This window comes from Garra rufa, chromosome 12 (genome assembly GCF_049309525.1).
Source record: "Garra rufa chromosome 12, GarRuf1.0, whole genome shotgun sequence".
NCBI lineage: Eukaryota > Metazoa > Chordata > Actinopteri > Cypriniformes > Cyprinidae > Garra > Garra rufa.
Genome location: NC_133372.1, coordinates 47,171,996 through 47,199,414, shown reverse-complemented (window position 1 = coordinate 47,199,414; position 27,419 = coordinate 47,171,996). Strand labels below are relative to the sequence as shown.

Below are 27,419 nucleotides of genomic sequence, written 5' to 3'. Positions count from 1 at the left end.
TTGTGTTTATCTAAGGACATTTTTGCATATTAGTATGGACGAACTGGATCATCGAAGGTCAGCAGCAAAGACACTGGTTAATAAAATGGGATTAAATACATAAAGGATATTTTAACATTTAATTATTGAAGGCTTTTTTGCATCTCACCTTTTTACTGAATCTGTTTTTGTGACATTTAGTCTAGAGCCACAGTAAGCATTTATTCACGATTTCTCAACATGGCAACACACGAGCTGTCAGTCAATGCATGGGAAACAAAGTAACTGTTACCTGTTTAAAAAAGTAACTCAAGATATTTTCTTGTAAATTAAAAAGTAACTTGGAAAAAAAAGTGAATCTGATTACATTAGTTGTAATGCGTTACTTTCAACACTGAGACTTGTTTGAAATCCATCAACAAATAAAAATATCAGCAGCACACAATCCTAAAAAACAAACAGAACTTTATTTGCACTTTAAATACAGACACACCCATTAAAATCAGTCTGTGTCAGTCATACAGAATTATTTAAGAAGAAAACAGTGGCGCATTTACAGAAACAATGTGCAAACGTGAAGCACGCTCTTTTAAATATATTTTACACAATAAATTAAGTAAAGATGAGAAGATAACTCTTAAATAAATACAGTGCTACATCTCTGAAAATCATCCCGATTCCAGACGGAATAAAGAATGAAATAAACTGATAAAATAAACATCAACAGTAAAAGTGCAACATCAAATTAATACAAGAACAATTATAATCAAAACACTAATTAAAGTCAAATACGTTTACAAATGGTGCAATAATTGGTCCGATTTAAGTGTATTTAAGTGTATGACAAGTTAAAAAGCACTATTGATCATATAAACATATTCACATTATAGTCTCACATACCTGTAAATAGTTAAAAACCTGTTGAAATTTGGTTAAAACATCATAAAAATGGAATCATATTCCAACTTCAAACCATTTGAAGCGGTTGGGTTTGAGATCGATTGGTTTAGCACAGAGACGAGGAGCTGCGCCCCTGATTTAGCAGCATGAGCGGCGTCTCCTCTGAACGCCGGCGATCCTCAGATCCTCTACACGCGTGACGCGGTGCGGTGCCTGTGTGTGTGAGACACGCGTGTGTGTGTTTGCATACAGAGCTGGCGTTCGCTCTGGAGGACAGGAAGCCCGTCAGACGCTCCTCACCGCGCTCAGCTCCAGCGTCGCTCATCAAGAACACTTGGTGATAAAGCAGCGACCCGACCCGCAGGACGCTCCAAACCCGTCAGTAACAGCCGTCACGCCAGCTCCCGTCTCGCAGCGCGCTCAGCGTCGCCAGGCTCTTCGGCGGAGTCAGCAAACTACACAAACACAACAATGGAAACAATAACTCATCAGAATAAAGCACTGTGCAGTAACCAATATAATATAGTTACAGGTTTAACAGTTTAATAATAAGCTTACATTTCTTCACACTGTTTGGTCATTTTGACCCAGAGAGGATTTTCCTTTTCCTGACAAAGCTAGTTAAAGCAGAAGTTCACTTCTAGAACTAAAATGTACAGATAATGTACTCACCCCCTTGTCATCCAAGATGTTCATGTCTTTCTTTCTTCAGTCGTAAAAAATTATGTTTTAAGGAAAACATTTCAGGATTTCTCTCCATACAGTGGACTTCTATGGTGCCCCGAGTTTGAACTTCCAAAATGCAGCTTCAAAGGACTCTAAACGATCCCAGCCGAGGAAGAAGAGTCTTATCTAGTGAAACGATTGGTTATTTTCTAAAAAAAATAATATTTATACACTTTTTAACCTCAAATGCTCATCTTGTCCAGTTCTGCCTAAACTGTGTATTCCAGTTGAAGACAGTTAGGGTATGTCTAAAAACTCCCATCTCACTTTCTCCTCCAACTTCAGAATCATCCTACATCGCTGTTTTACCTTTTTTTGTAAAGGGCTTTTGATAATCTTTTTATGTTCACTTTGTAAACACTGGGTCTGTTCTTCTGCTGCGATGGAGGACGATTCTGAAGTTGGAGGAGAAAGTGAGATGGGAGTTTTTAGACATACCCTAACTGTCTTGAACTGGAATACACAGAGTATGCATGCGCATCACAGAGCTAGACAAGACCAGCATTTGTGGTTAAAAAGTATATAAATTGTAATAAAATAAAAAAAAAGATTGTTTCGCTAGATAAGACCCTTCTTCCTCAGCTGGGATCATTTAGAGTCCTTTGAAGCTGCATTTAAACTGCATACTGCACCATAAGAAGTCCACTATATGGAGAAAATGTTTTTCTTAAAAAAAATTATTTCCTGACGACTGAAGAAAGAAAGACATGAACATCTTGGATGACAAGGGGCTGAGTACATTATCTGTCATTTTTGTTTTGGAAGTGAACTTTTTTCACTTTCTTACAATTGTGGTGCTTCTGGTCCAGCCTTTTAAAACTATCTTATAAATCTTTTATTATGCTATATTACCACCAAATCTTGGATTCTTGTTTTATTTTTTTTCTGGAACTGATTGTTGATCCATTTTTAAGCATTTAAAGCATTATTTGTGGATAATTTTGGTAATATTCAGATCAGTGAGATGACGATCAATCAGCAAAAAACAAGTGAATTAATTACTGAATCCAATATTTGGTGTTGATATAGAACAGTGAGAGATTTTTTAAGAATTTTTATTTTTTTTGGACTAAGAAAAACAAATAAGGTAAAGGATTTTCAGCACAAACGGGTTTACTCCATTAGTTAACATGAAAAAATATTAAAATCTGTTTTTAATATTATTTAATGAACCTGAGCAGACACGAACCAACAATGAGCAGCAGTACTGTATGTTTATTAACTAACATCAACAAAGATTACTGCTCGTTGTTAATTAGTTAACGCACTAATTAAAAATAATGCAGTGCATTAACTAATGTTAACTAATGGGACGTGAGTGTGACGTATTCCTGTAACAGTAAGAATAAGTCATGTGTTTGTAATCAGTTTATGGTAGTTGAGCTTGATCATAACGGCACACATTATTAATGCGGCGTTGATGCCAGCGGCTGCTTTACGCACTCAATCCTCTGGTTTTAGGTCAGCACATCTAAAATCTTCAGGATCTCAACCTGAATTTTTCATAACTCACTAATTTTAGGTTTTAATCCGAATGAGTTTGGAGTTTAATATTAAAGCAGCTTTGAGGATTTGAAGCATCATCACGAGCTGCGGATGTGCGGTGGATCTGCCGCGTTTACCTGCGCACCGGAGCCGTGAGTTTACCGCGAGGACCGGAGCCGGCGGCGATGAAGGAAGCGGGGCGCGGCAGACCGCTGCGGGACGGGATCTGAGACGCTTTAGGAATGCCGCTGACCGACAGACTCTGTAAACTGACGGACGAGGTCATGGGCGACGGGCCTTTGACGGTGGGACTGACGTAAGCCGTGGCTTTGAGCGTCTGACGGGTCGAGAAGTTCCCCACGCTCTGAACGCGATTCTGCAGCTGCCCTGGAGCAGGAACTACAGAGAAACAGAAAACACACCATTACATTCACAGATGTGAACTAGGGCTGTGCGACATTGACAAAAATAACAATACATTTTATTGATAATGATAATTGGACAATATTTTGCTGTGTTTGTTATTGTGCTTAAGGACTAACATGCTGACTCTAAAGTTTTTGACATTCTTCATATCCTATGTGACCAGTTAGCAGCAGTAATAGAAATTATTCTTTTACAATATGTTTAAATTGATTTTTACCTTTATAAAGCCATTTTTTCTAAAAGTCAAGTCAAATCCTTACATTTAATCAGTCACTTATAATAATAATACATTTAGGCTGTTACCAAACAAATGAAATCAGTATCAACAAAATTCATCTTTGCAGAAGTTGCATATGAAGTGGTATTTAGATGTATTTACACACATTAATGCAGCTCAGAGGGACACTGAATGCTTTAACCTGCAGTTACCGATGCATATATAATGTTTTGATATATTAAACATAACGTTGAACACTGATATTTGAAATTATTTTAAAAATAAAAAGATACTTTGAATGTGAAATTAAAACCACCAGTAGGTGGCAGCAGGTCGCTGTTAATAAGTGAGTCATTGCGATTGAACCGAATCATTTAAACGGTTGATTCATTCAGGAACCAAACACCATCATGTTGCTCTGAGACGCAAAACAGTGCTGTGACTGTGTTTGGAATGATTTTTGTTGCCAAAATGGAGCAAAAACAGGAAATATGCTGTATAAAACGTAAGTCTTTTAATATTAACTTCTTGTTTATTGAACTGTTGTATAAAAAATAATATCACATTTGTAGTCATGCTGATTTTTGAAGGAAAAAAACTGAAAATACATACATTTTCTGCCCCCATATCTTGATCATTCTAAATGTGTTTTAATAGACTGAATCATGCGGCGAAAGAACGCACTCTAAATTAGGGATGCACCGAAATGAAAATGTCTGGCCGAAGCCGAACAAAATTAAACCCTGGTCCGAATGCTGATTACACAGTTTTTCGTGTTTTTTCCCCACGTATTTTGCAGATTTTTTTCACCATTGCATAAATTACTTGGCTAAAATGTGCTTTTTTACAGTTTTGTTTTGCAAAAATCAATTTACAAAACACCAATTTAAAAATATTTACTTAACACTGAACATTTTTAGCATTCTAGTCTACCAACAAAGCACAATTTAACTTCAAATGAATAAGTTAGTAAAATAATATTCTTTGGTCATTTTTAAGAGCCTCTTCTTGAATCAGGCATGTGTTTCTAATGGACAAATAAATGCAGCCTTGCTGAGCAAAGGACAATGTTAGAATAAATGTATTAATAGAGCTGTTGGAATTATTTTTGTCTTACTTTTTTATTTTGTTTGACAGAACAACAGTAAAATGACAATACTAACATGTTGACTCTTATTTAGTGTTAAACCCGCAAGAAGAGCTCAGTCCTAGTGTTTGCTGGCAGCAGCAGATTTGTGAATGATTGTCATCTTTGGTCTTTGAACCCTGGCTAAGGAGCTGCTGTCAGAATAAACACAATTGGTGTCTGGTGTATTAGACAACAGAACGTTCTGGAGTTGATTGACTAATGGATGATTTCAGTCATCATACAGTAACCTTTCTCTCCTCATGAAGACATGCGATGCGCTTCTAAACAGTCTCTCGCTGTCGCTGCTTGGTCTTTCTCAGACAGTTTTAAGTGCACGCCTCTATTTGATCTATTTGATCACGTCACAGCATTGTTTGGTATCATTTATTCTGCCTTTTCGCTTATTCAATTTTTGAATTTCGATTGCCGAACATTCTGTGCATCCCTACTCTAAATGTGTACTTACTAGTCTTCATCATGTAATGTAACGTTACGTGTGCACTCTGTAGGTGTGTTTTGTTTGTTTTTTGCAATGTACTCCATAATGTCAAATCGCACATCGTTAAAACAACAATTCCGATATTATCACAGACTATATATATATCGCACAGCCCTAGTGTGAACAGACAGCTGCTGCTGCGCTGGAGACGTACTGCAGGTCTGGAGACGCGTGAGAGCGCTGGACGAGTCGAAGCTCTGGCTGTTCCTCATGGACGGAGACGGCAGCGAGGGACTGGACTGCACCGGACTCAGAGCCGCAGACATCAGCAGGTTCGGCATACTCCTCCTCAGCTTATCTGAGGAAACAGCACTTCCTGTCAGATCGGCCAATCACACGCATGAGGGACAAACATGAGCCACAAACATTAATAACACATGTTCACATTAGATTAAAGCCCAATTACATCTCATGTGCTTTAAGAGGATTGAGACACCACTGTGTGTGTGTGTGTGTGTGTGTGTGTGTGTGTGTGTGTGTGTTATATTAAGACGCTTAGAGACTCATGACATTCACGTCTGAACATCAGTGAGTACCTGGTATTCATCACGTTATAGGGACCAAATGTCCCCACAAGGATAGGAATAGCAGTAGATTTTGACCTTGTGGGGACATTTCTCAGGTCCCCATGAGGAAACAGGCTTATAAATCATGCACAATGAGTTTTTTTGAGGAAGTAAAGGTGTGTACAATCTCCTGTGAGGGCTAGGTTTAGGTGTAGGGCCATAGAAAGTAGGGTTTGTACAGTATAAAAACCATTACGCCTATGGAATGTCCCCATAAAACATGTAAACCCAACGTGTGTGTGTGTGTGTGTGTGTGTGTGTGTGTGTGTGTGTGTGTGTGTGTGTGTGTGTGTGTGTGTGTGTGTGTTATATATTAAGACGCTTAGAGACTCATGACCTGAACTCATCAGTGAGTAAGTCATAAATACAAAACATTAAAGTTATCAACTTACTCTCATTTTCAACTGATTTCCGCAGTTGATGCCGGAGCATTACAAACACAACACAACACACACACACACACAGGAAGTACAACAAGCGACAGACAGGAACACAAGAGAATCATCTTTAATGTTTATGTGTGTATTAATTGAGTCTGTGACGCATCATTTCCTCTACTCTGACTCAGGTTCTGTCTAACCTCAGTTTAATCTCACATGATCTGACCTGAGCTGCTCCTGAGGCTGGTCTGTGTGTCGCTGCAGTAGACTGGTGTCTGGTTCTGTGGGGCTGCGCTGGAGGGAGGCGTGCTGCTGCGGGTCCAGTCTCTGATGCTGCTGAAGGTGTGTGAATGCGGCAGACCGCGCTGCAGCGTTCCGGCTCGACTCAGACGCGGCTGCGGCGGCGGTAACTGACCGCAGTCTTCGTCGTCATCCTCCTCCTCGTCCAGGTGTGAATCGCTGCGCTGGCCGAATTGGAAGGAGAAGCTGGCGCTGCGACGGTTCGTGGAGGAGGAAGAGGAGGAAGAGGAGGTGGTGGCGTAGTCCTGACGCAAACCTGATGGAGAAACGCCAATGTCAGAGTTCATAATGAAGGAAAATATCAAAATACAGTTCTGGAAACTGAGGTCTTCTGTCAATCTTGTGATTTTAGGGTGATTATGAGTCACTTGTGTTCTTCACATGAGGGTTTGTGTGTTTAAGTAGCAATAGCCAAAAATACATTGTATGGGTTAAAACTATACATTTTTCATTTATGCCAAAAATCTTTAGGATATTAAGTAAAGAACATTTTGTAAATTTTGGTAAATATATCAAAATATAATTCCTGATTAGTAATATGCATCATTAACTTCATTTTCACAACTTTAAAATGTGATTTTTTCAATATTTAGATTTTTTATTTTTTTTTGCACCCTCAGATTCTAGATTTTCAAATATTGTTCTATTCTAACAAATCATACATCAATGGAAAGATGATTTATTCAGCTCTCAGATGATGTATAAATCTCAATTTCAAAAAATTAACCCTTATGACTGGTTTTGTGGTCCAGGGTCACATATAAACAATACAAAATAATCACACAGAAGGGTACATTTCTGGTATTAATATTCTACATGCACATGTTTGAAAACTATATTGGTTTGAATTGGTGAAACATGCTTTCACTCACATCCTGACAAAATAAGATCATTAAATAATAAATGAAATAAATTATATTTTGCATTAAGATTTTAGGATCTTTTGCATATTTTTCCAACACTCTTCATTTTGTCATTTTTTTTTATTTAAATTAGATAAATTAAATTCAATAAAAGCAAAACTACCACAGTTATGTTGCCATTCAAAGCAGCAAATTTAATTTTTGTGCAAAATTTGAAAATCAAAGCAAAACATTTGCAAATAAAGCAGAAAATTCCATCTGATGTGTTTTCAAAAAAAACAAAAATCACTTTCTGAGAAACTGGCACGAAATATAAAAAATAAAAATTAGAGACTCTTTTAAACACATTTACACATATCTCATGCATGCTTATGCACATCTTTACATTTTCATCCTGCATTATTAATGCAACATCTCAAAATTTGCATAAAAATCTGTGGATGGAAACAGTGAATGATGTAAAAGAAAGGTTTAAAAAAATAAAGGAAAAACATTTTTGGTTCCTAAAGATTCTTTCAATGATCAGTTCTCAAATGAACCATGTTTTCTCAATGTGAAGAATATTTTAATAATAAAAAATAAAGAACCTTTTTTTACCCCAATAGAGGTCATTCATATAACCATCAATGCCAATAAAGATGCTTTTATAAATGCCTTTATTTTTAAGAGTGTAGTATGTATAATGTAAAATATTTAAATATGCATCATATTTTACATGCATAAATTTAAATCATATCTGTAAAATGAATAAATGTGTTTAATTGTGTTATTTCTCTGTATATATCTCATTCCTGTGGATTCCTGAAGTGTTCTGTATGAGTCTGGATGTTCATACTCACTCTCCTCCTGCAGTCGTGCCATCACCTGGACGTCTGTGAGATCCTGCAGTTTATAACTCAGAGTACCGGAGTCTTCGTCCGGCTCAGACGAGCTCACATCACCGTCCACCGGCGGCTGAGCGAACACACTGCGCCTGATGCCCCGACCTGACCGACATCACAAACACAACACATCAACACCACAGCGTCTGATTGGGTGTCGCCATGGAGACGTGATCACGTGATGTCAGCAGGTCTTACAGCGATTGGCTGAGTGACGGAGGAGCGTGAGAGTTCTGACAGATGAAGGAGAAGACCAGACTAGACAGACTCTCAGAACATCAGCAGCTGAAGGCTAGAATCAACTACACCTGATTTACAGTCACACTAGTTAACATCATATTAATGACAGAGTGTCTGATGGACACAGACGGTTTTTAGCTTCATCCAGTCAAACATGTCTGTTATGGTGTTGATTTGTCTCTGTGATGCCTAGTGTTTCAAAACCTCTTCAGATGGATCTCTGTGCATCTCCAGCCTTAAAGCTCTTCTCCAGAACACATGAAATATGAGGAGGATAACCTTGTGTATGTTCAGTGAATTGACTTCATTTAAAAGTGAATAAACTGGTCAACATTTAGCAGGTCATGTGATCAATGTGTGTGTGTGTGTGTGTGTGTGTGTGTGTGTGTGTACTGCAAGAAAAGGCTTATCTAACTTAGTATTTTTGTCCTGTTTCTAGTCAAAACAACATAAAGTTCTTAAATGAAGTTGTATTTACTAGATAAGCAGATGACACCAGTCTTGAAGGCTGTGTGCTGACATACAGTGCAGTCGCACCTCCAGTGTCCCAAGATCGAATCCCACCTCATGGACCTTTCCCAATCCCACCCACCCCTCTCTCTCCCACTCACTTCCTGTTGTATCTACACTGTCTTGTCGAAGAAAAATTGAAAAACAGACAAAAAAAAGGTAAAAATTTTACTTACCAAACTGGTATATAATTTGACCTGTTTCAAGGGGGAAAACTAAATTAAGTGCATTTTGCTTAAAACAAGACTAAAGATCTTATGTAATTTTGTAAATGCACCTTAATATAAGAATTTTGGTTTCATTTTCTTAATATAAGAATTTTTTAGATTCATGAAACCACTCCAAAGTTTTGATCTAAATCAAATGATTCACAATCCACGCTCCGAAGTCCCATCTGAAAACTGATTTGGAAACCTGCAACAAAGTCCTGATCTGAATCAAAAGTTTTATGAAACTGTATCCGAAGTTCCGATCTAAACCAAATGATTCACAATCCGCGTTCCGAAGTCCCATCTGTCTGATGATTCCCGAACCATCATTTCAGATTGCGATTCATTTGCGAACCTGCTCAGAAGTTCCGATCCGAATCCAAAGATTCTGAAACCGCATCCAAAGTTCCGATCTAAACCAAATGATTCACGATGTGCGCTACGAAGTCCTGATTCAACATATTTTTGAACCATGCTTAATTTTGGCTAGAAACAAGACCAAAATATGTGTGTGTGAGTTTGAGTGTGTTACCTGCTCTCTCACAGGAGGTGCTGCTGGGAATGGGAGCACAGGGTTTGGAGGAGGGAGAGGAGGTGCAGAGAGGAGCAACTCCAACAACACGAGCACGAGGAAAAACAGGAGAGGAGAAGCCTGACCTCCATCTACTGACTGAATGAGACACAGATCAAGAACAACATCAGAAACAGAGTGTGTGTGTATGTGTGTGTGTGTGTGTGTGAGAGAGAGAGAGAGAGAGAGAGACATACAGAGTGTGTGTATGTGTGTGAGAGAGAGAGAGAGAGAGAGTGCGTGTGTGTGTGAGAGAGAGAGAGAGAGAGAGAGAGAGACATACAGAGTGTGTGTATGTGTGTGTGTGTGTGAGAGAGAGAGAGAAAGAGAGAGAGAGAGAGAGAGAGAGAGAGAGAGAGTGCGTGTGTGTTTACAGTGACCATCACAAACACAAGTCAGTCACTAGTTTAAGGGTAATGTGAGAGGGTGCTTTGAAATCTGTTTTATTTTTATTTTTTTTACCAAATTTCAATAAATTTTTCAGAGATTTAGTTTAATTTTCTCTAAAAATACATTTTATTTTTTCTGAATTCTTTTTAATTTTGACTAATTTTTCCCAAATTCCTATTAATGTTCTCCTAAATTCCATTTAGGTTTACTTTTTCCAAATTTTGTCTTTTTCATTTTTTTTATTATTATTATTTTTCCCCTATTATTTTATAGGTATAATTAACCTTTAATAATCAAACAGGATCTCTAATCAATTGAATTCATAAAACTGAATTCATAAAACTATTGATTGAAATGTTAACAATAATACTGCCCTATACAATTTCTTTTTTACATTTTTTCAGAAATTCTGTGTTGTTTTTTCAATTTATGTTGTATTTTATGTGTGTGATGGAAGAAGGGTTAGAGATCCTTTGAAAAAACATTGAGGGACAAACAACCATTGAGTGTCTGACAGAGACACACGAGACGACTGAAGACAACGATCCATTCAGCACACGAGAGGATTGACACACAAACACGTGACCCTGGACTACAAAACCAGTCATAAGGGTTGATTTTTTTTAAGGTAAGATTAATGAAAAAGCTTTCCATTGATGTCTGGTTTGTTAGGATATGACAATAATGGCCGAGATACGACTATTTGTAAATCTGCAATCTAAGGGTGCAAAAAGTCAAAATATTGAGAAAATTGCCTTTAAAGTTGTCCAAATGAAGTTCTTAGCAATGCATATAACTAATCAGACATTAAGTTCTGATATATTCACAGTAGGAAATTTACAAAATATCTTAAGGGAACATAATTTTAATATCCTAATGATTTTTGGCATAAAAGAAAAATTTTGACCCATACAATGTATTGTTGGCTATTGCTACAAATATACCCGTGCTACTTAACACTAGTTTTGTGCTCCAGGGTCACACACACACACACACACATATAATCTATAAACCTTGAGTGTGTCCTCATAGTGATGAACACATGACAGCAGATGCTTCTCCAGTCCATTATCAAACAGGATAATTGAGCTGAATATGTTGATGCACATGAGTGCTGAATCTGCTGAACACACGGCTTCAGTAATAACACGCCACACGGCTCTCAGCGCCAACGGCAGACTCCTTTCATGTAAACACAGTTGCTATGGTGACGGCTCGTCTAAGCCGCTCCTACGGGCCGAATATAGCAGTGGAGCAGCAGCGCTGGTTAGTAAAGGGTTAACGCTGTGACTAGCTCAGAAGCGTCTCTGTGAATGTGACACAGGGTTTATTTAGCCGAGTAACCAGCTTAACACTAAATCCTCAACGCATTACAAGAGTCCCAGAGTCAGAGCTGTCCATCACACTCTCTCATTTACATATCCACGATGGCTCCGCCCCCTCACACACTCCACCAGCTCTACCAGCCCCGGCTGATTGAACACTTCATGCACTAGATTAATAAGATGATGCTGGTTATTCTGAGCTCCTGTGTTTATATACGGGCCGCATTAAGACACGGAGCTCAGCGTGTTCCTCCATTGATCCTCGTGTTCTCATCATGATCCACACCTCACTGACCCCTGCTGACCTCCATCAGCCGCACTGCCCTCTCCGTCACTGACTCATGAACACTCCTCATTCTTATGCACATACACTAAAACTATCTGTCAAATTTAAGGTGAACTTAACCACTAGGTTTGACAGACTTAACTTTCAATTTACAGTAACCATGTTAACAGATACCATGTTGAAATACCGTACCAACCTAGTGAAGTACTACAAAAAATCTTTGGCCAGATTTCAATGTCAGTTTACATTATTTTTTACTGCAAATTACAAGACTTGTTCTTTTTCACTTTCAAGACTTGAAATGTATATCACTTTAATAAATACTCAAATTTAACAGTATTTTACAGTAAAATTACATGAAACCTTCTGTTAGATTTATCAGTTTTTCAATAAATATATTAAGGAAAATTACTGTTTTTACTAATTTAAGTTTTTACCATTAAGATTACCATTATTTTTAACAGCAGGTGAATTTAAAGGAACAGTACACCAAAAATAATCATTCTGTCATCATTTACTTGCCCTCAAGTTATGGAATAACCTACCGCTGACTATTTAATCTGAACCCTGGATGCTTTTAAAACTTAAGACTCACTTTCATACGTTGGCTTTGAGTTAGACTGCAGACAGGGTTTTATTTTAGTCAAATTTTATCTGGTCATGTTTGTAACTGCTTTAGAATGAAATAAACTCAATCTCAAACTCATGTTGTTCCAAAACCATTAGACTTTTGTTCATCTTCTGAACACAAGTGAAGATATTTTTACGATTCTCTCAAAAAAATTGCTGCATGAATTTTAATGCATGAACAGAAATGATGAAAGAACACTGCAACTATCTTCATTTATGTTCTGAGGATGAACAGAAGTCGTATGGGTTTGGAGCAAATGATGAAATATCTTCTGTGTTGGGTCAACTGACCCCTTAAAGTCACGTGATTCACAAGACATCATATTATGTGCATTCAGTGAGTCAAACCAGTGGACATTTGTGTCACTATAAAGCTGCTGGACGAATAAGAGGTCACTTCAGAAAGCAAATGAATATATTCCTATGGAAGTTTTAATGTTTTCACACAGTGATCATCAGACTCGGTTCTGGTCTGGTTGGACGTACCGGACTCCATTCTCTGGCAGAGCGAGTGTCGGCCGGCGTCCAGCTCGGGCCGCTGCTGATCCAGAACGTGTCGAGTCCACAGCAGAGCGTCCAGACCCACACCGGACCACAGATGAGATCTAGGAGACACGTAGAGCCTGAGGAGACAGCAGAAGGAGAATCAGCTTTGTCACGGAAGACAAACACGCTCAGATTGGTCCAGCACACATCAGACACGCTCAACTGATCATCTGATCATAGAGGCGAATATGATTTCAGCTCCTCAGACTCTCAGGAATACTTTTAGAAGACACTAATCTACAGTCACAAGATTTGGCTTTGATGACTGACCCATGACGCATCGTAAAGAAGACGGACGCTTAATCGGCTTCCTAATTACTCAATTTCCCAGTTTAGCTGCTGTTTTCACCTCGCAGTGAGTTATTCTGAATACAAAACAAAGACTGAACGTCCTGTGGTTGAAGCGTGGTCATTTCTCCAGCAAACCCTGATGAACCCAAACTCAATCTGCTCAAAGTGATTCATAGTCCCATCCAAACCCAACCACAGAGCGTAACCGTCAATTATGGAGCTCTGTTTGTGCCAAAAACAGTGCAGACGGCTCGGTCGGTCTAGTATTATTGCTGCTGTTTCGTCAGCTCAGTTTTATGCTTTATACATTTGTTCTGCGATGCTCTTTACAGATTGGTTCAATAATGAGTTTACTAAAACTTACACATGCATTTATCCTTCTGTTCTATAATGTGAATGAATATAAAGTCACTGGGTTTCATCTTCACTCTTTGTCCTCATATTCAGAGTTTTAGAAAAATGGTGAGAATACACCCATGAACATCCTTCAGTAAGACAACATAGAAATAAAACACACACACACCAACAACACAATGACTGCAGACATGTACTAATGTATGTAGTATAAAACAATCGACTTTTGCACAAATGTGACCCTGGAGCACAAAACCAGTCTTAAGTAGCACGGGTATATTTGTAGCAATAACTAACAATACAATGTATGGGTCAAAAGGATAATTTTTTCTTTTACGCCGGAAATCATTAGGATATTAAGTAAAAATCATGTTCCATTAAGATATTTTGTAAGTTTGTTACCATAAATATATCAGAACTTAATTTTTAATTAGTTATATGCATTGCTAAGAACTTCATTTGGACAACTTTAAAGGCAATTTTCTCAATATTTTGACTTTTTCCACCCTCAGATTGCAGATTTTCAAATAGTTGTATCTCAGCCAAATATTGTCCTATCCTAACAAACCATACATCAATGGAAAGCTTATTTACTCAGCTTTGACTGGTTTTGTTGTCCACAAACAAAAACTCATAATTAACTATCCATGAAATCAAACACAAGTGACTGATTAATAACTGCAGTCCTGTGTGTTGCAGTGAACTGGGCTCAGAATCTGGTTCACCTGTCATCTTCTCTGCTCCTCATGCTGTTGACTATCTAGGGCAGTTAGTGTGTGAGAGAGAGACAACTGTTACACTCGAATGTTTCAGCAGAATGTGGACTGAACCAGATCATACTGGTGTTGAGTGTGAATCCGGACTCATAATAACAACACAATGGATTCTCACCAGGTCTCGTCAGACTCTCCGCTCGGACTCGCGCTCTCCAGGTCCAGCAGCATCAGCTCATCCAGGAGCGAGCGCGGCTCCTCTTCACCCTCATCCTCATCCTCGTCTTCATCTTCATCCTCATCCTCCTCCTCATCGGCGGCGGAATGCGACTGGAAATACGGGAACGGATCGTCCGGCGGGAAATACTGGCACGCGAGGCTCGGCGCCGGGCTCGGGATGCAGCAGGAGGTCGCGCGCAGGCACGCCGGAGAGGGCGGCACGATGTTCGCGCGCGTCCGCAGCTGCTCGTTCTGCCGCTCCAGTTTCCGCACGAGCTCCTGCAGCTTCTGCACCTCCCGCTCAGCGCGAGCATCCGCCATCATCTGCGGCTTCAGCACCGCCGCCTCCATCCGCGCTCACACGACACACACCCGCCGGAGATTACCGACGACCGGAGCACTAGATGGGCTGAGCAGCGCTACAAGCACGGGACACACTCAGCCAATCACAGACGAGACTGTCACGCTCTCTCCACCCAACACACACACACACACACACACACACACACACACACACACACACACACACACACACACACACACACACACACACACACACACAACTTTGTGTAGCTACCTTTGTGAGGACACACACTGACAATGCAATCTCTAGCTCCTCACCCTAACCCTACCCATCAGAACTAAGTGCTTATCCATAAAACTAACTCTTGACCCTCAAACAGGCCTTTAAAGGGGTCTCAGAATGTGAGGACTGGCCAAAATGTCCTCACTTTACAAAATTGTCCTCACAAGTGCACACACACACACACACACACACACACACACATCTAATGAATTGCATAAACACAGAACTCAGAATCAGATTATAGTTTTATTATGTGCATATATCATGTTTTAAGTTGGCTTACAGAACATTAATGTCACTTACACTCAATGAAAATAAGAGAACAGGTTGCATTTGTATATTTGAGTATATATTCTCATGATTTATCAAAGAGTTGCCCATTAATAACCATAGAAAGCATTAGAATCATTACTATATAAATACTGTAAACATTTTCTTAAAAATATCATTTATCCTTATGCCATTGCAAATCTTAATCAACTGTATTTTATATGATCATCTTTGTTGAATTATTGTCTTTATTAATATTCAGTGTCTCTGTGTAGATTGACCCCGTCCACCTCAGATATACCACTGACCTGAAACAAATGAAATCAGCAGTCAGTATGTCTTATGATAGTCGTATGAGGTATAATTATATTATTAGAATAGGTTTAGAAGAACCGCATTACCTCTGACTTTACTGTAGCAGTTTGAACAGTTCACTCGCTCACGATAAACCCAGATAGACTTCCCCGCCTCCAGTCTGCCGAGATCACAGTGACACGCCGCACACTGAAACACACACACACACACACACACACACACACACACACACACGTCACTTCATAGTTCAGCTCTGAGCATCAGATTCACATCCAGACTGACTGATGTTTTACCCTGAAGCAGGACGTGTGGCTGTTGATCTTCAGATCATCTAGAATCATCCTCTCTGATCCAGCGATGGGTTTCCCACACACCGTACAAATATCCCGACTGCTGACCGTCCTGCACAACACATCCACTTACAGCACACTGGACTAAATAATAAACCCCTGAACCTCGTGAATGAGCGAATCTCTGACCTGCTGGACTCCGGTGTCTGCAGAGGCGAGCGCAGAGTCGGTGATGATGCAGGAATCTCTGAATAAACCGTTCTGATTTCAAGAGAACAGACATTCATGTGTGTGTCAACACAGGTTTGGGGTAAAGCATTACAAATCAGATTATTACTTAATCAGAAATTGCATAATTAGGTTACTTAGTAATGCATTACTGTTACATTTACATGAAATAACTGAGTTACATTTTTCAAACAAGTAACGCAAGTTACTTTGTTTTCGTATTAATTCACTGACAGCTCTCCTGTCCTCATGTTGAGAGAAATCATGAGTGAGGTGCAAAGGCTCTTCCTTCAGCCTCAGGCTTATTAATTAAAATTTTAGTGTGAAAGGGCCCTTAGTCACCAAAAATATATATATATTTTTTTGTTATTAATAATAAAATAGCAAGACCAGCTTAGGACACAAAAAGTAACGTAAAAGTAGCAATGCATTACTTTCCATTTAAAGTAACTAAGTATTGCAATGTAACTTGTTTATAGAGTAATGCAACGTTGTAATGCATTACTTATAAAACCACTCTTTCTGAACATCAATAAAGCGTGAATCTCTAACCTGCTGGACTCCAGAGTCGGTGATGAGGGAGAATACTCTGAATAAACAGTCTTGACTTGAGTTCTGATATCAAGAAAACAGAAATTCATATGTGCATCAACACAGGGTTGGGGTAAAGCACTACAAATAATGTAATCATAAATTATGTAATCAGATAACTTTTTTAAAAAGTAATTAGTAATGCATTACTTCTAAAATTGTAACGCAATATCTGAGTTACATTTTCAGATAAGTTAAGCAAGTTACTGTTTTCCCATTTATTCACTTTTCTCTCCTGTCCTCATGTTGAGAGTAATTCTGAGTGAGGTGCAAAGGCTCTTCCTTCAGCCTGAGGCTTATTCATTTAAATTCTGGCATAAAAGGGGCCATAGTGGGCCAAAATATAACCTTTTTGTTACAAAATAAACAAGCAAGATCAGCTTAGGTGATACAAATAAGTGTAATTAGTTAGAACATCCAGTAAGAGGCTTAATAATTTAAATTTAGTTGTGAAAGGGCCAATATAGTCAACAAAAAAAACCAAAAAACTTTTTTGTCATTAATAATAAATAAGCAAGACCAGCTTTGGAGACAAAAAATAACGCAAAAGTAACAATTACTTTTCCCTGAATTTAAAGTACTAAGTACTAAGTATTGCATTTAGTTACTTGTTTATAGAGTAATGCAACGTTGTAATGCATTACTTATAAAACCACTCTTTCTGAACTTCAATAAAGCGTGAATCTCTAACCTGCTGGACTCCAGAGTCGGTGATGAGGGAGAATACTCTGAATAAACAGTCTTGACTTGAGTTCTGATGTCAAGAAAACAGAAATTCATATGTGCATCAACACAGGGTTGGGGTAAAGCATTACAAATAATGTAATCGTAAATGATGCAATCAGATAACTTTAAAAAAAAAGTTATTAGTAATGCAGTACTTTTAAAATTGCACTTTTCCAAATAAGTAAAGCAAGTTACTGTTTTCCCATTTATTGACTGACATCTCTCCTGTCCTCATGTTGAGAGTAATTCTGAGTGAGGTGCAAAGGCTCTTCCTCCAGCCTGAGGCTTATTCATTTAAATTCTGGCATAAAAGAGCCAGTATAGCTGGCAAAAATATAACTTTAGGTTTTTTGTTATCAAAAATAAACAAGCAAGATCAGCTTAGGTGATGAAAAGTAGTGTAATTAGTTACTCTCTCAACATGAGGCTTAATCATTTTAATTTTGGTGTGAAAGGGCCAATATAGTCACCAAAAATATAACTTTTTTGTCATTAGTAATAAATATACAAGACCTGCTTAGGAGACAAAAAATAATGCAAAAGTAACAATGCATTACTTTCAATTTAAAGTAACTAAGTATTGCATTTAGTTACTTGTTTATAGAGTAATGCAACGTTGTAATGCATTACTTATAAAACCACTCTTTCTGAACTTCATTAAAGCGTGAATCTCTAACCTGCTGGACTCCAGAGTCGGTGATGAGGGAGAATACTCTGAATAAACAGTCTTGACTTGAGTTCTGATGTCAAGAAAACAGAAATTCATATGTGCATCAACACAGGGTTGGGGTAAAGCACTACAAATAATGTAATCAGATTAGTACTAGTAATGCATTACTTGTAAATTACAATGAAATATCTGAGTTACTTTGTCAAACAAGTAATGCAAGTTACTTTGTTTCCCATGAATTCACTGACAGCTGTCTCATGTTGAGAGAAACTGTGAGTCAGGTGCAAAGGCTCTTTCTTCAGCCTGAGGCTTATTCATATAAATGGTGTGTTAATTGGTGTGAAAGGGCCATTATAGTTGTCAAAAATATAACTTTACAGCTTTTTTAAAAATAAACAAGCAAGATCAGCTTAGGTGATGCACATTTAACACATAACTTTACATAAAAACTTAAGTAGTGCAATTGGTTACTTGTTCATGGAGTAATGCAACATTGTAATGCATTGTTTTTAAAAAGAACTTTCATCGGCACCGTCTCTGAACTTCATGAATGAGAATCTCTGACCTGCTGGACTCCAGTGTCTGCAGAGGAGAGCGCAGAGTTGGAGACGAGGGGGAAATCTCTGAATAAACAGTCTTGACTTGCGTCCTGATATCAAGAAACCAAAAATTCATATATGCGTCAACATCATCAATACTATCTGAAAATGAGTTTTAATAAAGTCTAGTGTGTTTGATCTGATGCAGAGAGTGTGTGTCAAGGACATGATCTTACTCTGATCTGACGGGTTGTGACTGAATGCTTCCAATTCGAGTCGGCAATAAAGTGTCAGCAAGATCATCCAGCGGAGCGCTGATGGAAAATACATCATGAGTGAGTGTCCTTTAATATCTCCAGTGAATGATGGTGCAGTATATGGCAGCTTTACCTGGGAGTGTGATAGCTGTAGCGCGTGTTCACAGTCACAGCTGATGGAGAACGACTTGAAGAATAACTGGCATCACTGTATGTGAATGAACAAGAATATAACACGTTAAAGTCATCACGAAAAGAACATCTGTTTAATTAAAATATCAAACTTGTATCTTTCAATGAAAAGGCAGACTGCTTCCATTTTTGAGATTTTCCCCCCCATTTTTGTGCAATTAAGAAGAAAAGATTAGGAGTTTCTTCATCAGATCTGTATAAATGTGTGATTTCATCACTGTCTCACCAATGGATCCTCTGCAGTGAATGGGTGCCGTCAGAATGAGAGTCCAAACAGCTGATAAAAACATCACAATAATCCACATCACTCCAGTCCATCAGTTAACATCTTGAGAAGACAAAAGCTGAAACAAATCCATCATTAAGATGTTTTTAACTAAAATACTAGTCTAAAATCCATAATAACGCTTCATCAAGTGGTAAAGTCCATCTCCTGTTGTTTTTCGCATAAAAATCCAGCCACATATTTGTTTAGAGCTGTTTTGGTTTGTAAACAGTGCTTGATCTGTGCAGATTTCTTTTCTGATTCAGACCAGACCACTTTTTCACTGAAGTAAGCTTTATTATAGATTATGGATTATGGAGTGTATTTTAGTTAAAACGTTTTCATGATGGATTTGTTTCAGCTTTTGTCTTCTCAAGATGTTAACTGATGGACTGGATTGTATTTGTGGATTATTGTGATGTTTTTATCAGCTGTTTGGACTCTCATTCTGACGGCACCCATTCACATCCATTGGTGATGGAATGACACATTTCTACAAATCTGATGAAGAAACAAACTTGGGTGAACTGAGGGTGAGCACGTTTGCAGCTTGTTTATGTCTGGCTGAACTATTGCTATGAACTTTTGTTCTGCGTCACATGGGCTCTACCTGAGCTTCAGGTCCTCTGAGGGTTTCTCCACAGGTTTTGGAGTCTCTTCCAGTGTTGAGAAGGATGTTTTGGTGTTTGTGATGATGGTGCTGTTTCATGAACAGATGAGTCAGAAATCACGATGCGACATTCAGATGAGTGTCAGCGTAAAGTCACTTACTGAGTCGAGGATGTTGAGGACGTGGACACCAGGCTAGACGGCGTAGTGTAGACAGACACGCTTTCACTCCTGAGAACAAAGAGCAGAGAGTCAGACGATGGAGATTCATGAGGTGTGCTGATGGAGGATGAATCTCACCTGGTCGAGCTCTTCACGGCAGGCTGGATCACAGGAGACGTGACGGCAGGACTCTTCACACTGCTGCCGAATCAACAAAAACATCTTCATCTAAAGCACAACATGAGGAGTTTATCATTCAGATCTGGATTTGATTGAACAGGACTTACGTGGACGTGGCTGAAGGAGCTGGTGATGACGGGACGCTGTTTAACAAACACACACAGATAATGTTACGCAATCAGAAATGCTTTTCTTACTTAGATTTTTTGTCTCGTTTCCAGCCAAAATATCTAAAAATTCTTAAATCAAGAAAGATTTTCTAGACGAGTAAAAATTATTTTCTTGATTTCAGAAAAACAAGTCAAAATTAGGTTCTTGTGGGTGTGGCGACACACAGACAGAGGCCCCTCCCTGATAGTTGATTGACATGAGCGCCTTACCTTAGCCCCGCCCTCACCGAGCTGAAACAGTCCGACTCTGATCTCCATTGTGTGACTCAGGTGCAGAGGAAGACTCTAATTGAGCGATTGAGGTGTTCTGTTGTTGGATGTAATCATGAACACAGCAGTCGTCATTTATTCCCGACATCTGAGGATAACGTTACTTTCATTTTTAAAAGGAAAGCGCCGATCCCGATCTACATATGCATCGTGTGAATCATTCCTGATGCAGCTTCACCCACAGCAGAAGTGAGTATAAAGGCTTTTTATGCATCTTAGCAAATGGCCTTTCTCAATAATGTGCTTGTTGGCAAGTTTCACTGCTAAACGCGGCAAAACGTGGCTAAAGTAAACATTACGGCTCATCATCCCATGACAGAGAGGGGCGGGGCGAGCAGAGCTCATTTGCATTTAAAGGGCCATGCAATAAAACAAGTTGATATTTTGCAGAGCTGATTTTGACAAAGTAAAAGGGTGTTTTTTTTACACTACTATTGAGAATTTAACCAAAGTATATTATAGACTTTTCATTAAGACCCTAAAGCATCATATGAACCTGTGGAAAATGGGCGATGACCCCTTTAAGAATTGTTTGATATTTGGGCTGAAAACAAGACAAAATTCTAAGTAAGAAAAGCATTTTTTGCAGTGTGAAGATCAGTTCACACATTAATCAGACTCACGTTACGGAGGGTGGAGGAGTCGGTGGAGGCGCTCCATTGCTGCTGGTCTTGAGTCTGTTCAAACATGAACACGTGCAAATCAACTAAACAGGACTGTAGAAATACTCAATTGCATTACATTGATCACTGAACACACTCGACTCACCCGTTAGTATTTCGAGACGGTGTGACCTCTGGAAGTTTCTCACCGGATGTTCGTTTAACAGGACTTAGCCTGCACACACAAACATGAGCAGAAAATAACTTGAGCTGTTAGCAGTGCTCTAGTTGTGTTGACTCTGTACTTACGGTGCGCCGCTGGTGTTTGCGCCCGAGAACACCCGCGCCGTGAAGCTGGAGCTGGAGCTGCTGTTGGGAGTCTTGAGCGTCGGATTCCTGCAACAGAGCGAGTCACACGGTTAGCAGACTCACACGCGGCCCGATCGCAGCATGTTCTGTGTGAAGCAGTGGCTCTCACTTGGCAGGGACCGGAGGTTTGGAGGGCGATGAGGGGGCGACGGCTCCGCTCTTAGTGTTTGTGCTGCTGCTGCTGTGGGACGATAGAAGGGCAATGGTACTTTTCAGACTATGCTAGACATTTTTTCTTTAAAAAGCACCTAGCAGCAAATTTAGCTATTTTTTAAATTTATTTAGCAACTGTGACTCAAATGATATTAAAAAGGCACATTTTCCTTCTAAATTACACAAAAAAGGTGTGTAGCAGGCAGTGCTGGGGTAACGTATTACAAGTAATGCGAGTTATGTAATAATATTTTTCCAAGTAACTAGTAAAGTAATGCATTACTTTTTAATTGACAAGAAAATATCTGAGTTACTTTTTCAAATAAGTAACACCAGTTAATTTTCCCCCATTTATTGATGAAAAGCTCTCCTGTCTCCATGTTGAGAGAAATTGTGAGTAAGATGTTCCTTTAGTTCTAGAATAAATGTGAACATGCATTGATTCATCTCACTCACTAAAAACTGTTAAATTCAACTGACAAACCTGCAGTAATTAAATGTTCAATAATACAAATATCCTTTATGTATTTAATCCCATTTTATTAACCGATGTCTTTGCTGCCGACCTTCGATGATCCAATTCATCCATACTAATAAGCAGAAATGACTCAAGATAATCTAACATTTGTTTTCCTCTTTTTTTATTGCTGAAGAGTTGACATTTTTTCTTCTGCGGTCTACTGTACAGACGGAGATTTACTTTTCTCTAAGCCTGAGGCTTTTGGTGTGAAAAGGCTTTTACATTTGACAAAAATACAACTTTTTATATTAAAAACAAACGAGCAAGCCCTGCCCAGATTTAAAAAGTAACGCAAAAGTAACGAAATGCATTACTTTCCATAAGTAACTAAGTAACTTAATTAGTTACTTTTTTAGGGAGTAACTCAATATTGTAATGCATTACTTTTAAAAGTAACTTTCCCCAACACTGGGGAAATTAATATTACAAAAGTATATATTATTACGTATATATTATATAAGTAAATATTATTACGTAACTTGTGTTACTTGTACTGCGTTACCCCCAACACTGATTATGTGGCATCACAATGTCATTTAGCTGACAATAAGTTGGCAACACTGCAAGAAGAGTGAGACGACTGATAATCTGAGTCATGAGACACAAACCAACCTAATCCAATCTAAACCAACCTGGTTTTGTTGAGCGGCTCCTGACTGCTACCGTATCTACAAGAGCAATAAGACAGATAAATCATTACACATCATACATACAGTAGAGATATATGTAGATTATGTTATTTTGAAGGTGTTTTTTAGGCACCTCTTGGTTAAGGAGCTGATGGACGTCCCAGAGCTCACTGGGGTTTTATCAGCCTCCGCCGGTTTGCTGTAGTCACACAGAACATGAGTGTGATTTAATATGAAAAACAGCTGCTGAAATGATTCTGACTGAAATGACTCCCACCTGTCAACATTATCCAGTGATTTCCTCTGACTCAGAACCAGTTTACCAGGGTTGGGATCATAACTATACAAAAGGAGCATTAGGAATGAACATTAGGAGCATTTAATTTCTACATCACATATATATGTGTGTGTAATGGTATTCCCAACATTATAGGAACCAACTGTTTTCACAAGTATAATAATACCAGTAAATTTTGACCTTGGGGGGACATTTTTTGTAACGTTTGTACAATAGAAAATCCATTACGCCCATGGAATGAGCCCATAATGAGAGTGAGTGTGTGTGTGTGTGTGTGTGTGTGTGTGTGTGTGTGTGTGTGTGTGTGTGTGTGTGTGTGTGTGTGTGCGTGTGTGTGTGAGAATCATACTCGACGGGCTCGTCCTCCTCTGCATTTCTTCTGATCCAGCTGCTGTCTTTCAGGACAGTTCTTTTCTTGCCGCTGTCCACATTCATCACACCTTAAACATGTTGACACAACATCATCACACACGTGTACATGTACACGCCTATATGTGTCTGAGTGTGTGTGGGATTAATCTCATCAACATTTGCATTCAATATAAATTACTTCATATATGTGACCCGACCACAAAACTAATAAGTATATTTGTAGCAATAAGCAAAAATGTTCCGTTTAGATATTTTATAAATTTCCTACCGTAAATATATCAAAACTTAATTTTGATTAGTAATATGCATTGCTAAGAACTTCATTTGTACAACTAAAGGCGAATGCTAAAGGCAATTTTCTCAATATTTGAGATGTTTGCAGCCTCAGATTCCAGATTTTCAATTATCGTTGTATCCTAACAAACCATGCATCAATGGAAAGCTTATTTATTCAGCTTTTCAGTTGATGTATAAATCTTAATTTAAAAAATTGTGGTCCAGGGTCACATATATTATTTACAAAATGATGTATTTTAGCATTCGTTTTGTTCTTTTATTGATCCCCCAAAAGAGGAAATTTAGGCAACTAAAAGAGAATTTAAAGAGAATATATACTTGCCAAAAAAATCGTCAAAAATCTTAATAATATAAAATATGATTAAAAAATGAGTTGTTTTTACAGCTTTTTTCCCCCAAAACATTTTCTCCATATTTTGTTGTAATTTCCATTATTGTGAGTGGTATAACTGATTACTCCAATACAGTATATTTGTTGATCAAAATCAGCATAAATAAAGGCAATAAAACTAATTCCACCATGTAGCATAACTTTTGTGTTTTTGCATTACAGTAATGAGATTTTGAGAGGAAACATCATGAAAATAATGTCACACAATGCTCAAAATATTTTAAATCTTAAAAAGCTTCATTTTTATGCAAAATATAATTCAATATTTATTTCTTTTTTTGTTTTGGCGTAAAATGTGACTCTGGACCTCAAAACCCATCATGAGGGTCAGTTTTTGTAAATTGAGATTTATGCATCATCTGAAAGCTGAAATACAGCTATTTGAAAAATCTAGAGTCTGAGGGTGCAAGAAAATCTAAATATTGAGAAAACTGCTTTTAAAGTTGTCCAAATGAAGTCCTTAGCAATGCATATCACTAATCAAAAATTAAGTTTTCATATATTTACTGCAGGCAATTTACAAAATATCTTCATGGAACATGATCTTTACTAAATATCCTAATGATTTTTGAAGAAAAATTGATCATTTTGACCCATACAGTGTAATTGTTGGCTATTGCTACAAATATACCCGTGCTACTTAAGACTTATTATGTATTTGACAGGCTTCATCTGTGTGAAAGAAAGAAGGGATCTTACTGGATTTGCTCATGATGTTGTAGATGTGAATCCGAAGGGCAGTGTTCTGAAATCAACACCCTCTGTTGTTCTGAAGCTGTGTGAAAGCAATAATTCCTTTAATTTGATTGACAGATGTCATGATGCGGCACATATAATGCGTGCCGACGTAAATTGCGCTGAAGGCGTGTAGCCGTGCATATTTGAGGTGGGTGCCAAGAGCGTGTTTTGTTCTCGTATTTTCAGCCCTTTTCCCTCTTCTCAGGGTGTGACGTGAAGTTACCCGTCCTGATCAACCAGCAAACGCCCCTCAGAAACAATCACTACACACCCTGCTGATTAGCAGCTTCTCGTTACCAGATCCCACCGCTCACAGACTAACACACATTTAATATTGTACATACATGTGCTCTTCATCTCACAGATGCTCAATCTGACCGTGAGACGAGTTCATGATCGATCATGAGACAGAAGACGTCATATAACAGTCTGGAAATTACATTTAGACATCAAGCCACAAGCAAGCACTATCTAGTACCTACACATATATTTGAAACGTAAACTCATTAATGTAGCACGGCCAATCTGAAATAAACGGACATAGAGCGGAGTGTTTGGACTCACCTGTGTGTGCGTCTCCGCTGGAGTGTGTCGGAGAGTGAGTGCGTGTGTGTGAAGGTGTGAAAGTGTTGCTGTGTCACACCCTGTTCTCTGTCAGAGCCAATGAGGACTTTGATCTCATCACCTCCAACCCACAACACAAACCTGTACGGTGAGTTTCTCAGCTGCTTCAGCACAAACACACTCTCGTTATCCTATTAATGCACTCACTGTGAAAAACACTCACTCAGATCAGACCACAAACACACTGACGACTCAAACTCAAACATCTACTCTTACTCTGATCAGAAGCTATGTGAGTTTTACTCAGAAATGATCCACACATGAGTGTCATCACATCCTCGTATTCACACTGAACTGTCAGATTTGATTCACCTGTTTTCCTCCAGTGTGAGGAGAGGTTCATATCTCAAGTCCAGGCGTGTTTTTATTGACGGGCGTGTAGATCAGCGGAACGTGTCGCACATTCTTTGTCGATCAGGCGAGTCGTCACTCTCTCTTTCTCGTCGTCTGAAGAACAGAATCACCAGTGCTGGAATCCAGAGATTCTCATCTGCTGTCATTCTTCTTCTGCTTCATGTCACAATACAAAGACCACAATAAACATAAACTCAAGGATAAAATCTTATTTATTTATAATTTAAGAAACAAATATTCAAACCCTTAAAGATCAGACACCGAATATTGTCTCTTTCCAGGATTTCTGCAAGTTTGATGAAGGTGAAAGTAAGACTAAACTGAAGAGAAAACAAGGTCAAAATGTTCTCTAAATGTAAATATTTAGGGATTAAACATTTTTAAAATGTTAGAAAATATAACGTCCAATGGATTTCAATAACTCTGTGATTTGTTACAAAAAACTAAATAGCTTAAAGGAGTAGTTCACTTTCAGAACAAAAATGTACAGATAATGTACTCAGCCCCTTGTCATCCAAGATGTTCATGTCTTTCTTCAGTCGTAAAGAAATTGTTTTTTTAAGGCAAACTTTTCAGGAATTTTTGTTCTGGAAGTGAGCTACTCCTTTAAGGCTTGAATATCTCTGCTATCACACACTAGAATATGAAAATAACTTTTACTGTACCTTCTGATCAAACTGCAAAACTGCTGTTCTTCCTCTGTATTTTAGTCTTGTTTTCCAGTGAAAATGTCTAAAGATTCTTAAATCAAGGAGACGCAAAATTTCGGAAGAAGTCTTGTTTTAAGAGAAATAGATCAAAATGAAGTGAGTTTATGATTGAAACAAGAACAAATATCTGCCAATAGAGTCAGAAAAATAAACTTAAATCAAGGTTTTCATTCCCCATTGGCAGATATTTGTTCTTGTTTCAATCATAAACTTCATTTTGATCAATTTTTACAAAACAAAACATTTGGAAACTACAGTCAGTAAACTGCATCGCAGACTTTGCTTTTTAATACCTGCAGAAACTGTCATGTTCTGTGACTTCTCCAAACAAATATAATAAATAAATTTATTTTTAAGATACTTTTCTGTAAACTTAAATGATGCCCTGCACCTTTGGTATCTACTGT

General features: G+C 38.3%; 2 protein-coding genes across 9 annotated transcripts; both read right to left on the bottom strand.

Annotated features, from left to right (window-relative positions):
* Window positions 1–427: 427 nt before the first annotated feature.
* slain1b (SLAIN motif family, member 1b) lies at window positions 428–15,016 on the bottom strand. 3 transcript variants are annotated; one of them, XM_073852645.1, is made up of 9 exons: window positions 14,595–15,016; window positions 12,999–13,135; window positions 9,843–9,980; window positions 8,310–8,456; window positions 6,534–6,863; window positions 6,320–6,331; window positions 5,516–5,659; window positions 3,228–3,489; window positions 428–1,334 (listed from the first exon to the last, which is right to left on the bottom strand). In XM_073852645.1, the coding sequence occupies exons 1-9, from the start codon at window positions 14,984–14,986 to the stop codon at window positions 1,259–1,261; spliced, it is 1,638 nt and encodes a 545-aa protein (XP_073708746.1). In that variant the 5' UTR covers window positions 14,987–15,016; the 3' UTR covers window positions 428–1,258. The 3 variants fall into 3 exon arrangements, with proteins under 3 accessions (XP_073708746.1, XP_073708747.1, XP_073708748.1); XM_073852646.1 differs by lacking the exon at window positions 6,320–6,331; XM_073852647.1 differs by lacking the exon at window positions 9,843–9,980.
* Window positions 15,017–15,448: 432 nt separating this feature from the next.
* Window positions 15,449–26,241, bottom strand: LOC141347416 (uncharacterized). 6 transcript variants are annotated; one of them, XM_073852424.1, is made up of 24 exons: window positions 25,889–26,241; window positions 25,286–25,361; window positions 23,876–23,966; window positions 23,506–23,568; window positions 23,362–23,427; window positions 23,232–23,267; window positions 22,036–22,107; window positions 21,867–21,953; window positions 21,724–21,792; window positions 21,579–21,632; window positions 20,623–20,658; window positions 20,474–20,536; window positions 20,336–20,404; window positions 20,175–20,264; window positions 19,241–19,315; window positions 19,087–19,164; window positions 18,877–18,960; window positions 18,319–18,381; window positions 17,607–17,669; window positions 16,877–16,939; window positions 16,286–16,357; window positions 16,100–16,208; window positions 15,893–15,995; window positions 15,449–15,799 (listed from the first exon to the last, which is right to left on the bottom strand). In XM_073852424.1, the coding sequence occupies exons 2-24, from the start codon at window positions 25,296–25,298 to the stop codon at window positions 15,783–15,785; spliced, it is 1,536 nt and encodes a 511-aa protein (XP_073708525.1). In that variant the 5' UTR covers window positions 25,299–25,361; window positions 25,889–26,241; the 3' UTR covers window positions 15,449–15,782. The 6 variants fall into 6 exon arrangements, with proteins under 6 accessions (XP_073708525.1, XP_073708526.1, XP_073708527.1 ...); XM_073852425.1 differs by lacking the exon at window positions 25,889–26,241 and having other exon boundaries at window positions 20,474–20,533; window positions 25,286–25,864; XM_073852426.1 differs by lacking the exon at window positions 25,889–26,241 and having other exon boundaries at window positions 22,036–22,104; window positions 25,286–25,864.
* Window positions 26,242–27,419: the final 1,178 nt, after the last annotated feature.